The sequence below is a fragment of the Sander vitreus genome, chromosome 17 (assembly GCF_031162955.1).
Source record: "Sander vitreus isolate 19-12246 chromosome 17, sanVit1, whole genome shotgun sequence".
Taxonomy (NCBI): domain Eukaryota; kingdom Metazoa; phylum Chordata; class Actinopteri; order Perciformes; family Percidae; genus Sander; species Sander vitreus.
In genome coordinates, this window is record NC_135871.1 from 22,675,483 (window position 1) to 22,686,102 (window position 10,620).

General features: G+C 41.5%; 2 protein-coding genes across 4 annotated transcripts in view; one reads left to right on the plus strand and one right to left on the minus strand.

Moving 5' to 3' along the window:
- Nucleotides 1-81: 81 nt before the first annotated feature.
- Nucleotides 82-7,833, plus strand: slc3a1 (solute carrier family 3 member 1). Its single transcript, XM_078273796.1, has 10 exons — nt 82-906; nt 1,362-1,541; nt 1,685-1,830; nt 2,008-2,133; nt 2,607-2,726; nt 5,617-5,741; nt 6,200-6,401; nt 6,575-6,757; nt 7,170-7,295; nt 7,402-7,833. The coding sequence occupies exons 1-10, from the start codon at nt 480-482 to the stop codon at nt 7,831-7,833; spliced, it is 2,067 nt and encodes a 688-aa protein (XP_078129922.1). The 5' UTR covers nt 82-479.
- The window catches only part of prepl (prolyl endopeptidase like), a 12,309-nt gene continuing 8,495 nt past the window's right edge, over nt 6,807-10,620 (minus strand). For all 3 annotated transcript variants that reach the window (XM_078273794.1, XM_078273793.1, XM_078273792.1), the window contains 3 exons: nt 9,952-10,078; nt 8,826-8,914; nt 6,807-8,159 (listed from right to left, as the gene is read on the minus strand). In XM_078273794.1, the coding sequence (XP_078129920.1) occupies nt 8,082-8,159; nt 8,826-8,914; nt 9,952-10,078 (294 nt within the window). In that variant the 3' untranslated portion in view covers nt 6,807-8,081. The remainder of the gene's footprint in view (nt 8,160-8,825; nt 8,915-9,951; nt 10,079-10,620) is intronic.

Genomic DNA, 10,620 nt, shown 5'->3' on the forward strand with positions numbered 1-10,620 from the left:
CTTTGTTGATTAAGAATTTTCAGAGTTAATTTAATGAGCTTGAAAAATAAAAAATAGGCCCCTACTGTACTTTTTGGTGATACAACTCATGTGCTTTTACTCGTGTAACATTTTGATTGACTTTTGCGAGTATTTTCACACTGGTGCGCTACTGCTACTTTTATTGAAGTAAGTAAAGGGCATGAATACTACTCTCACAATATCCCAGCCAACACTGCAACAAGAAATGCTAATCTCTACCCATTCCAATCCAACTCTCCAGTTTCCCACATTCCTCAGGTGTGTGTGTGTGTGTGTGTGTGTGTGTGTGTGTGTGTGTGTGTGTGTGTGTGAGAGAGAGAGAGGGGGGAGAGTAGTGTGTGTACTCTGACCCTCTGAGAGCTGTTAAATTATATCTTTGAGTCAGTCGGTGTTCCTGCAGAAGGGCTTACATCAACACCGATTGTTTTCAGGTTCTCCCCATTAAAAATCTAAATCAGATGAGTTTAAAAAAAGGTACCGGTAGTATGGAGCTGGGGGAATGCACCAGAAACCCCGGGTATCAGGATGTAGAAGGCGGTGGGTCAGCGGCGGAAACCATCAACGCCGACCCCGGGGAGAAGCACGACTCCACCGCGCTGAAGCTGGACCAAGATCTCGCGGCTGAGGAGTACACGCAGATCAAACCTTACGCCGGGATGCCCAAGGAGGTGTTGCTGCAGTACTCTTCCCAGGCCCGGTACCGAGTTCCCCGAGAGATCCTGTTCTGGCTGACGGTGGCTTGCACCCTGGTGCTGGTGGCGCTTACCATCACGGTGATCGCGCTGTCGCCGCGGTGCCTGCAATGGTGGCAGGCCTCCCCGGTGTACCAGGTTTATCCCCGGTCCTTTAAAGACTCCAACGGAGATGGGGTCGGAGACCTCAAAGGTAAGATACCCTTGACCCTGTCGTATTAAGATCTTTCATTAAACCTCTTTTACAAAACTTGGTATTTCTTCTATTTAGTCCTTTTTATAAAGGGTTTATAATGTGTAACTAACGGATTTATTCATGACTAATAAGCTATTTAGTAATGCTTTACAGGCTAAGTAGCCTATATGCATCTAATAGCCTAAGAATACCTTTTCTTCCTGGAACGCATTCTCATGGAAGGGTTAGCCTAATAAGCTATTCATTATTTAAGGAAAACTGATTTTTGCTTCTAGAAAAAGCTGTCCACTTTGTTTTTACTAGTATGATTATGGCACCATATGACCCAAATACATGTAAACTCTACTGTTGACCACATCAGTATTAATACAGGTTGCTCTTCTTTGCCTCCGGGCTTGTCAATGGGACCAAGTACTCCAGTATTCATCGCTGTGTTGTCTCTGGTCTGGCAGGAATTCAGGAGCAGCTGGATCACTTCCTGTACCTGAACATCAAGTCAGTTTGGATCAGTCCTTTCTACCGCTCTCCCATGAAGGACTTCGGCTATGATGTGGAAGATTTCCAGGCCATCGACCCGCTCTTTGGAACCATGCAAGACTTTGAAGAGCTCCTGGCTGAAATGCACAACAAAGGTAGGCTGCTTTCATTTCCCCTCTGTATGTAGAGACTTGATGGTGGATTATCACGTATCACGTGTGTTTTTTTTTGGGGGGGGGGGGGGGGGTAGCATGGTGCATGTCTTTGACTCATACTAATCTCTCTCTGTTTCAACCAGGTTTGAAGCTGATCATGGATTTCATTCCCAATCACACCAGTGACCAACACCGCTGGTTCAACTTGAGCCGAACAAGAGATCCTCACTACAAGGATTACTACGTCTGGACAGACTGCAATGCAACCTCACCAAGGCCTAATAATTGGGTTGGTACTGATTGTCACTAAACCCTCACAGCATTGCACTATATAGGTGTGATGTATTTGAATTTACAAATGGATGATTTGGAGTTGAAAAAGTTGTGCAGTCATCAGATGGGTAGTTTCTTAATGTCTACACTTCCTACTCCTCTTCTCCTCGGTTTCCCTCCTCCTTTCTCTTAGGTGAGTGTGTTTGGGAACTCGTCATGGACTTATGATGACGTTAGAGGACAATGCTACCTGCACCAGTTCCTCAAGGAGCAACCAGACCTGAACTTCAGAAACCCAAATGTCTACAAAGAGATGACTGTAAGATTACATGCATCTGACGCACTGCTCTTTCTCACATACATTATCTCTGCTATTGACTCATTTCTAAAAGCGTTCGGTGACTCACATATTGTATCTCATTCTAATATCTTAGTCAGTGTTGTTCTTGCATGTTTTCTTTTCTCCACTGTCCCACGGTTGTTGAGGTACCCACAATCTTCTGTAATCTAGCAAAAAAGTGTGATGGCCAACTGATTACACATTAACTTAAGCTAGTTAACCCTTTTAACTTTTGCTACACACAGCGCAAAGTACAACAAACAGACTGTGCCTGTGTATAATGTGCATGTACTGAAACGAGTGTAAAATACAACAATTTTACAATAATCAAATGACACTTCAGCACCAAGTCTGGTCTTGTACTCAGCACACTATTTTCCAGTCAGTCATACTGAAGACACAGTATTTTTTTTTTTTCTTAAATTAAATTAATAATTATGATTCTATTTTAGGATATTATTCATTTCTGGCTGGAGAAGGGAGTGGACGGGTTCCGGATGGACGCAGTGAAGCACATGCTGGAGGCCACACACTTGAGGGATGAACCACAGGTGGACCCGAACAAACCAGCAGTGAGTGTCACCTCTTAGCACCTCATAACATCTAACCTCACTCTGTGCAGTTCAGCTTCTGTACCATTGTTGACTTTTATGGACACCGTTTGTGACAGGCAGCAATGTCTGCCGGCTTAGTTCTAGCAGCTGTTTGTCTTCACATTGATTCAACACGGCCACCAAAAATGGTATGGTCTGTCTGATCCTGCCAGTTGAAAATGATCCATATCAAATGGCAGAGCAGGTGTAACACATTTAAAACCCAAGGTTGTACAGTTGTAGCTATCACTTTGGATGCTTTCCTTTTAAGAAAATGGAAGCATTTATGAATTTTTTGAGGGAGACAGTCGCTACCACTTGGTGACACTGACCCAATGCCAGCCCTCATTTGCTTTTTTGAGATGGTCACAAGTTGTTAGGTCTGTCTTGTCATGTTTCATTATTTTTTATATTAATAAAAAGTAACAAACAATATTCACAAGGTATGTTCAGTCAGTAAGGTATTTCTGTTTCCAATCGTTTTAGATACATTGCTTTTTGCTACTGCTCTATTGTGCTCTCATCACCTAGCAGCTCTTCTTCCTCTAAGCTCAAGAGATCAACGTTCAGTTTTAGTTAACAATCTCTGTCTCTACCCTACCCCACCCATACTGTTCTATCTATTTATTTACAAATTACATACTGTAATTTCACCTATACATAGCCATATTCTACTGCTCTTCATACTATTCATCCTGCACATACACTTATTCTTCATACTCTTATAATGTTACCACACTGCACATAGCTGTACATACTGTACATATCTGTCTATATGGTTCATACAGAATATCCATATTTATTCAGTTTTTCTTATTATATATTCTGCTAATACACTACATATAGCTATATTATTCTTACTACTATTATAATGTCACTGCTACTACATTGCACATATCTGTACATGTTGTTCATACACTGTTCCTATTACATAGCCATATTTATTCTGCTCTTATAACACTGCAATATATTTCTTCTCCTGCCTATGCACCACCTGTCTATACTTTGTATATCACATTGCACTTTTCTGCTTTTTTGCACTTCTGGTTAGACGCAAACTGCATTTCGTTGTCTTTGTACTTGTACTCTGCACAATGACAATAAAGTTGAATCTAATCTAATCTTTTCTAACATTTGGTTATGTAATGTGTGACATGTCGGAGTCCAGATTTTAATGATCTGAGGGATGAAAGCAGCACTGTGGGCAGATGCAGCTCCACTGAAGCAGTACTTTCCACTGTAGCTGGTAGAACAAACATAATCAACAGCTGAGTGGGAGAGTTCACACTGTACATGATGCATCATTCATTATTTATCTCAAGCTTAAACAACCGGTTCATCTTGTGCCCTTCTGGAGAAAATACAGTTCTTGAAATTCAAAGGGTTCATGATTTATGCAGTGTTAAGCTCACTATAGTCTATATCCTTCGCGTTCCATGTCCGGGATTGCTCCGGTGCTGCAGGAAATTCCGCCGGATTCATGTATTTCTCGTTTCCTTCCGCTTTCTTTGTGTTGGAATTTTAAATTCGGTGGATTTATGAGGACTACTTGTTAACTGCTCCTCAGATCTCTGCATGGTACGTTGAGACAGCTAGCTTGACTATCTGTCCAATCTGAGTTTTCTCTCACGTAACTATTTTGCAGCGGCTCTGTGTGGAGTTTTAGCACCGGAGGGTCTGGCAAAGTGAGACTAAGCTCACTAAGAAATATTTTTTGTTCCATGGAGACTGAAGTTATTTCTCACAGAGGAAAGATTAGTAGAGGCATATTTTGGTGGATTAGCAAGTCATTGGGAATTACTTACCACTGAAGAATAACTGTTACATTGAGACTGACTCGTCTACTTGCTGTTGACTGAGAGGTACTCACTGCTGCATTGACTGACTTAATAGCCCATATAAATAATAGCTTTATTTGTGTTATGTGGACCAAAACAAGAATCACTGTTGGGCACAACACAGATTTCCATGCATTTACTAAGAAGTAGAACCACGACACCGCAAATAAAGAGACAGCTGTGTGTTTATTGGAGGTAGCCTACTGAGAATTTTACCACAGCCTTGAATGTGATTCAGCCAGTCATAACTGATTAACATTATTGTTTTATTGCTGGTTGTACATTTAAATTCAGACCAACTATGTGCTTTACTGGCTGTTGGCTGAATGATTCGCTCATGTGGCAGCACGTCAGCTCAGTGGTTAGCGCTGCCTCGGTAATTAAGTCAGAGGCCTGGCCCTTTCTGTGTGGAGTTTGTGGGTTGTCCCTGTGTTTGAGTTCTCCCACACAAAAAGACATCTGTACTAGGTTAGTTTTGGGAGTATTAGTCACTGTCCCTGAATAGTGCTGGTTCACTTAAAATGATTAAGTGTTTTGCAGTGGTCTTTGTGGTCACATTAGGGCCCAGCGGGTCGAATTTCCCCATGGGTATAACTTAACAAGACTTATTTTTCTGTCTGTCTCTTTTAACTGTAAACTGTATATTCTTGACTTTTTTTATGAATACTATTACAACCAATAAGATACCTATAAAGTTAGCACAAAACCTTGAACATTCGTTACATAGTACTCCTTCATTATTGAACCCAAAAGCCAACCCTGTCTGTTTCTGGTTTCTACTTATTTTCCAACGACCTGGCCTGACTGGACCCCGTGCTTTGACCCGACAAAGAAACACATTTACCCCCAAGCTCTCCTTATTCCCAGTGTGCAGAGGAAAATACTGTTGGGTTCTCTTAACTATAGTGGATTGATGATCTCAGGGTGAAGCTTTACTATGAATGGACCACTTTTACCAACCTACTAATCCAGTAGGCCAGAAATCCAATAATAGCTACATTACCTCATATATCTTTATATTTACACTCCAGGAATCTGTAAAGACAGAGTTCGACCTCCACCATGACTACACCTACACTCAGCTGGGTTTGCATGACCTGCTGAGAAGCTGGAGGGCAGTGCTGGATGTCTACAGCCGTGAGCCTGGAAAATACAGGTATGGGATCATAACAATGCAATAATGCTATTGTACAAATTGGGACTGGTAATTTTCTTACATACTGAATTTGCTACTACATATGATGATAATGCCATAAGGTTCACATAGCTCATCACTCATAATTTTATTTCTTATGCAACAGTCCTGTGTATTGTATTGTACTTGCATCAGATCTTTTATTTACAATTTGAGTGGCCTTGTCCAACGTGACAGTTTCACTACCGTCTATAAATATTGATAAGATTAACTACACACTTAACACATAGTATTAAGACATAATTATAATAAAACATAATTATAATACATTTTCTGATACAAATTTCTTTTTTTGTGTGGCATTAATACATCCTTTTGTTAATGGCAAATGAAATGTAAGCGTTCATCTTGAATGTTGACAATTTATGGCTGAGGATGAGATTGCTTGTTATCATACACAAGTTCTTGCTCCACTTCAGGTTCATGGTCATGGAGTCCTATGATTACCAGGAGGTGGAAAAGACCATGATGTACTATGGCACCCCGCTGGTTAGAGAAAGCGACTTCCCGTTTAACTTTTACCTGCTGTACCTGCCTCAGAACACCAGTGGCTTGTGGGTTAAAGATCTGGTCCATTTGTGGATGGCCAACATGCCCAGGGGAAAATGGCCCAACTGGGTGGTAAGTCAGGAGTCTGAGACCTCACTTTATCTTTATCCATCCCATATACTTCACTTTTTACCATCAGCTTCCATGACCGAAACCCATCCGTTAACCGTGCCTTCTTCCTTCCCAACCTATCTCACTCACCTGTCCACCTTCTCTTGTATTTCTATTACCTCCACGGTTACCAGGTTGGGAACCATGACAAGCCTCGAATTGCCTCAAGTGCTGGTCAGACCTACATACGTGTCATCAACATGCTGCTGCTGACCCTCCCAGGCACGCCCACCACCTACTATGGCGAGGAGATCGGCATGGAGAACATTAATGTCACTGACAGTCAGATACAGGATCCTGCTGGCAAATACAATGCTGTCAGTATTGTGTCTACACTTAAAAAAATACTCAGTTACATCTGCCAAATGCAGTAGCTGCACACAAAAAAGGACCTGTTTATTTAATGATGACATTACAAAACAATGACAGTGTTTCGACTATAAATAGTGACGAAAATGTCTTTAGCTGTACCACAAGTACAGCCTGGAAAAGGCCCAAAGCTTCCTCACAACATGTTTTTATTTACAACAATTTCAACAAAACTGAATAATTAAACCTTCATGCTGGTCAGATTTATTGTAGGTTTGTTGTATTTGACACCGCATTAGTTTTATCTTAGTGTAACTAATAAACTGGCAACTGAATGTGAGTACATCATGAAAGTGTGTCCATATACATTCATTCAGTAGAAGCTGAAGTGCTAACATGATTCCTGTCCTTTCACTGCAGAGTGCCAGTCGGGACCCTGAGCGGTCTCCAATGCAGTGGAGTGGTGACATGAATGCAGGCTTTAACATCAAAACAAACATCACCTGGCTGCCTGTACACCCCGACTACAGAAGTGTCAATGTGGAGGTACAGAACTCTTTCAACACTGTTCCAACTCTGGAGAAACATCTGGCCAGAGCTTGCTCAAGTTGATCTTATTTTACATCATGAATGCCCTTGCCACTCTTTCTAGGTCCAAAAGACAGATGAAGGTTCGGTTCTGGCTCAGTACCGTTTCCTGAACACCCTGCGTCAGTCAGAGCTCCCCCTTCACCGTGGATGGTTCTGCTATGTCCACGCTGACGCCAGTGTCTTCTCTTACCTCAGAGAGCTGGATGGGCTTGACCGAGCTTTTCTGATAGTGCTTAACTTTGGTAAAGAATCTGCCACCACAGATCTCTCCTCTGTTCGTGAGTTGCCAGACCAGTTTCAGGTGCTGATGAGCACAAACCAAATCAATAAAGGCAAGGTGTTACAAAAGTCTCGTATCCTGACAGAGGCAGGAGAGGGTTTGGTGATTCGGTACTCCACCCACACTCGGTTTAACCCCAACCACCCCGAACAGTGCTACGTCTCTGAGAAGGCCTGCTATTTGAGTGCCATGGACATACTTTATAAATGCTAACATGAATAGACAATGGCATTTAGTTATTACAGTTTCACAGCAGCAATCAAATAATCAAAATTCTTCTTTGGTGTGTCCTCTGGAAGGGATTTATGTCATATAATAAAGAGGACCATTGCAAATACATTCACTGTTGATGTTGTCTTCTCTTCCACTGGTACTGTTAAAGATTTGGGCACCATTGTGTCATAATAATAGATGTTTGGGTCATTTGTCCTTTGATTCCTGACTGCCTCCTGATGGCTGTGCTATCTCTTCCTCTTGCGTGGAGGCCGAGGAGGGTCCAGGCCCAGCTCGGTGTATAGGAATGCTAGCGCGAGGGCTTCCTGTGTCGGGGAGATAAGACATAGGCTACATTTCTCAGTCTGTACCTATAAACTCAACTGATGAAACTAATGTTAGTGTTCACAATGTGAGGAAAGGGTCAGGCTAAAAAATAAAAATTGGGCACAGCCCAGATTCGGCAGCTATTTATTACAAATGACGTGACCACACCAATACAATGGTGTGGTCACATGTCATCTGGGTGGTAAATAGGATAGAAATTCCATTCATCTTCGTTGTATTTCGGTGTTTAAAAATCTTGGAAAATAAAATAAACTTTTATCCACATGACTAGATACCGTTAGGGATAAAAAGTGATTTTCGTGATTTAGGTAAACTGACTTAACTGTATTGTAAAGATATAAGAGATAGAGAAGATTGCCTTCAGACTTGAACTGAAGGTACAAATATTTCCAACTAGGGCTTTAAAACAAATTGTATTTACACTATTGTCACTTTCCAGCGTGGATGTGGATTTAAGAGCGGTTGTCAACAAGCAAAATTAATAATTGAATTATTTTTTTTTTTATTATTAAATAGAGCTACTTGTGTTTAATTCGCCTTATTCGTAAAAGTATTTTGGAAGCACACAAAATGCTTGAAATTTTAAATATACTTTTCAAAAGCTTCAAATCCCTTTTAACCCTTACAGTCTTGTAGTGCATTACCTCCTCCAGCATCAGTTGTAAGTCTTGTGGTCCGAGGTGATTTGCTCCAGGTTGGATATTTAGAACTATGTTTGGTGCTGGTTCACCATCTTAAAGAACGAGGAAGACAGAGTCGGAGGTCAAAGGCAGAATGGGGGAGAAGATCTCTTACTGTATGTTTAAAACTTCCTCTCAGACACTTCCCTTATGTTATTGTAGCCCACTTTCTCTGCTCCCCTTCTCTCTGTCCAGTTGCTCCACATTCATTCTCTCACACACACACACACACACACACACACACACACACACACACACACACACACACACACACACACATCCATCTGATATTGCTCGCCCTCTCCTCAAACCCCACCATATTATCCCCCCTCCTCTAACCCGTCTCTGTGGTACGGGCTGTTTCACAAGTGCGGTCTTGACCTTGACAGCTCCCAGTCTGTGGCGTCTAATCTCTTGCTCTGATACGCTATCTCTTTACCATGCTAATGGGCCTGCATGTGTCTATGCCATCAGCACTTTATCAAAGACTCCGGAGAACAGAGAGAGACCGATTAGGAGACATATACACACAGACACTTAAGCTGCCTGGTGTATGTGTGAATGAACAACAGAAAAGTGATAGAGGGTGAAAGAGAGAAAATGTGTGCATTTGAATCAAGAAGAGTGGAGGCAGTGCTAGAGGGAGAGAGAGGGGTGTAAAGAGGAGTACTACCAATGTGGTGAAGGCAGATTATAAGTGAGAGGGAGAAAGAGCCTGTCTAGGGGGAATCGAGAGCAATTAGCTGACACACGCTATACTACAAGGTGACCTATGCTATTCTTTGGTCATGAACTTCAAATGCTGTTAGAAGTTTCCCCAGACTGACAATCATACGTCTGTTTCTGCTGCCTCTCCACGCATGCACACTGACACTACTATTGGGAGCTGACCCTGAACTATTAAAACATCTGATGATGCAAAAATTACACGTAAAAAGGATGTGGAAACAAATGGAAAATCTATCGTAAAATGCAGAAAGACACAGAAGGATGTACACAAACACATATGTACAATAGCATGCATGGCTGCACACATTATTACAAATTAGTTGTTGTGATAGCATGTGTGAGAGTTTGTGTGTGCACGTACCTGACTTTGGTTTCATGGTGAAGTGTGTATGAATGGCGCTTTTTAGTTGCTCAGTGTATTTGAGGACACCTGCCAGAGGAATCCTGGCATCACCGCTGTAGGCCGTCAGCAGAATGGATGGGTAGCGCTAAAACACACACACACACACACACACACACACACACACTTAACCTACAGTAGTTTACAATAAGTAATTCATTAAAAATGGTCCTCTGTATGCCCTATCAACATTTGTAAGGCTTTCGGTAAATTTGTGTTATTGATTTTTTTAAACAAGTAATCTTACAATATAAGTTGTCTGTGAAGAAGAAGTTAAGGCTTTCGGTACATTTTTCAGTATAAATCAGCTATCGGTGGGACTAAATAAGCAGAGCTACTGGTCCTGTGTTGTCAACCTGTAATAGAGTCTTTGCTATTCAAACACTGGCTCTGGACCAAAATTTGGGCCACGGGGAATATAAAATGGGTTTTCAACATAGTCTGAATTAACTGTTACCTACTGTACCAGAAAAGGCCATTTTACATTGCAGGGTAAATTTATTAACAGTAAAACGACATGGTAGCCTACAAATCAGATTGAATCTCAAAATAAAATCTTAAATCACAGTACAGATACCTGAAATTGAAAAATGCCATGCCAAATGCATTTCTAAAGCCAATGCACAAAAA

Excerpts from the sequence above, each read along its gene's own strand:
- slc3a1 (XM_078273796.1), top strand. The coding sequence starts at position 480 with ATGAGTTTAAAAAAAGGTACCGGTAGTATGGAGCTGGGGGAATGCACC. Across the intron at positions 2,134-2,606 it reads ATGTCTACAAAGAGATGACT|GATATTATTCATTTCTGGCT; the intron begins GTAAGATTACAT and ends ATTCTATTTTAG. Across the intron at positions 2,727-5,616 it reads TGGACCCGAACAAACCAGCA|GAATCTGTAAAGACAGAGTT; the intron begins GTGAGTGTCACC and ends TTTACACTCCAG.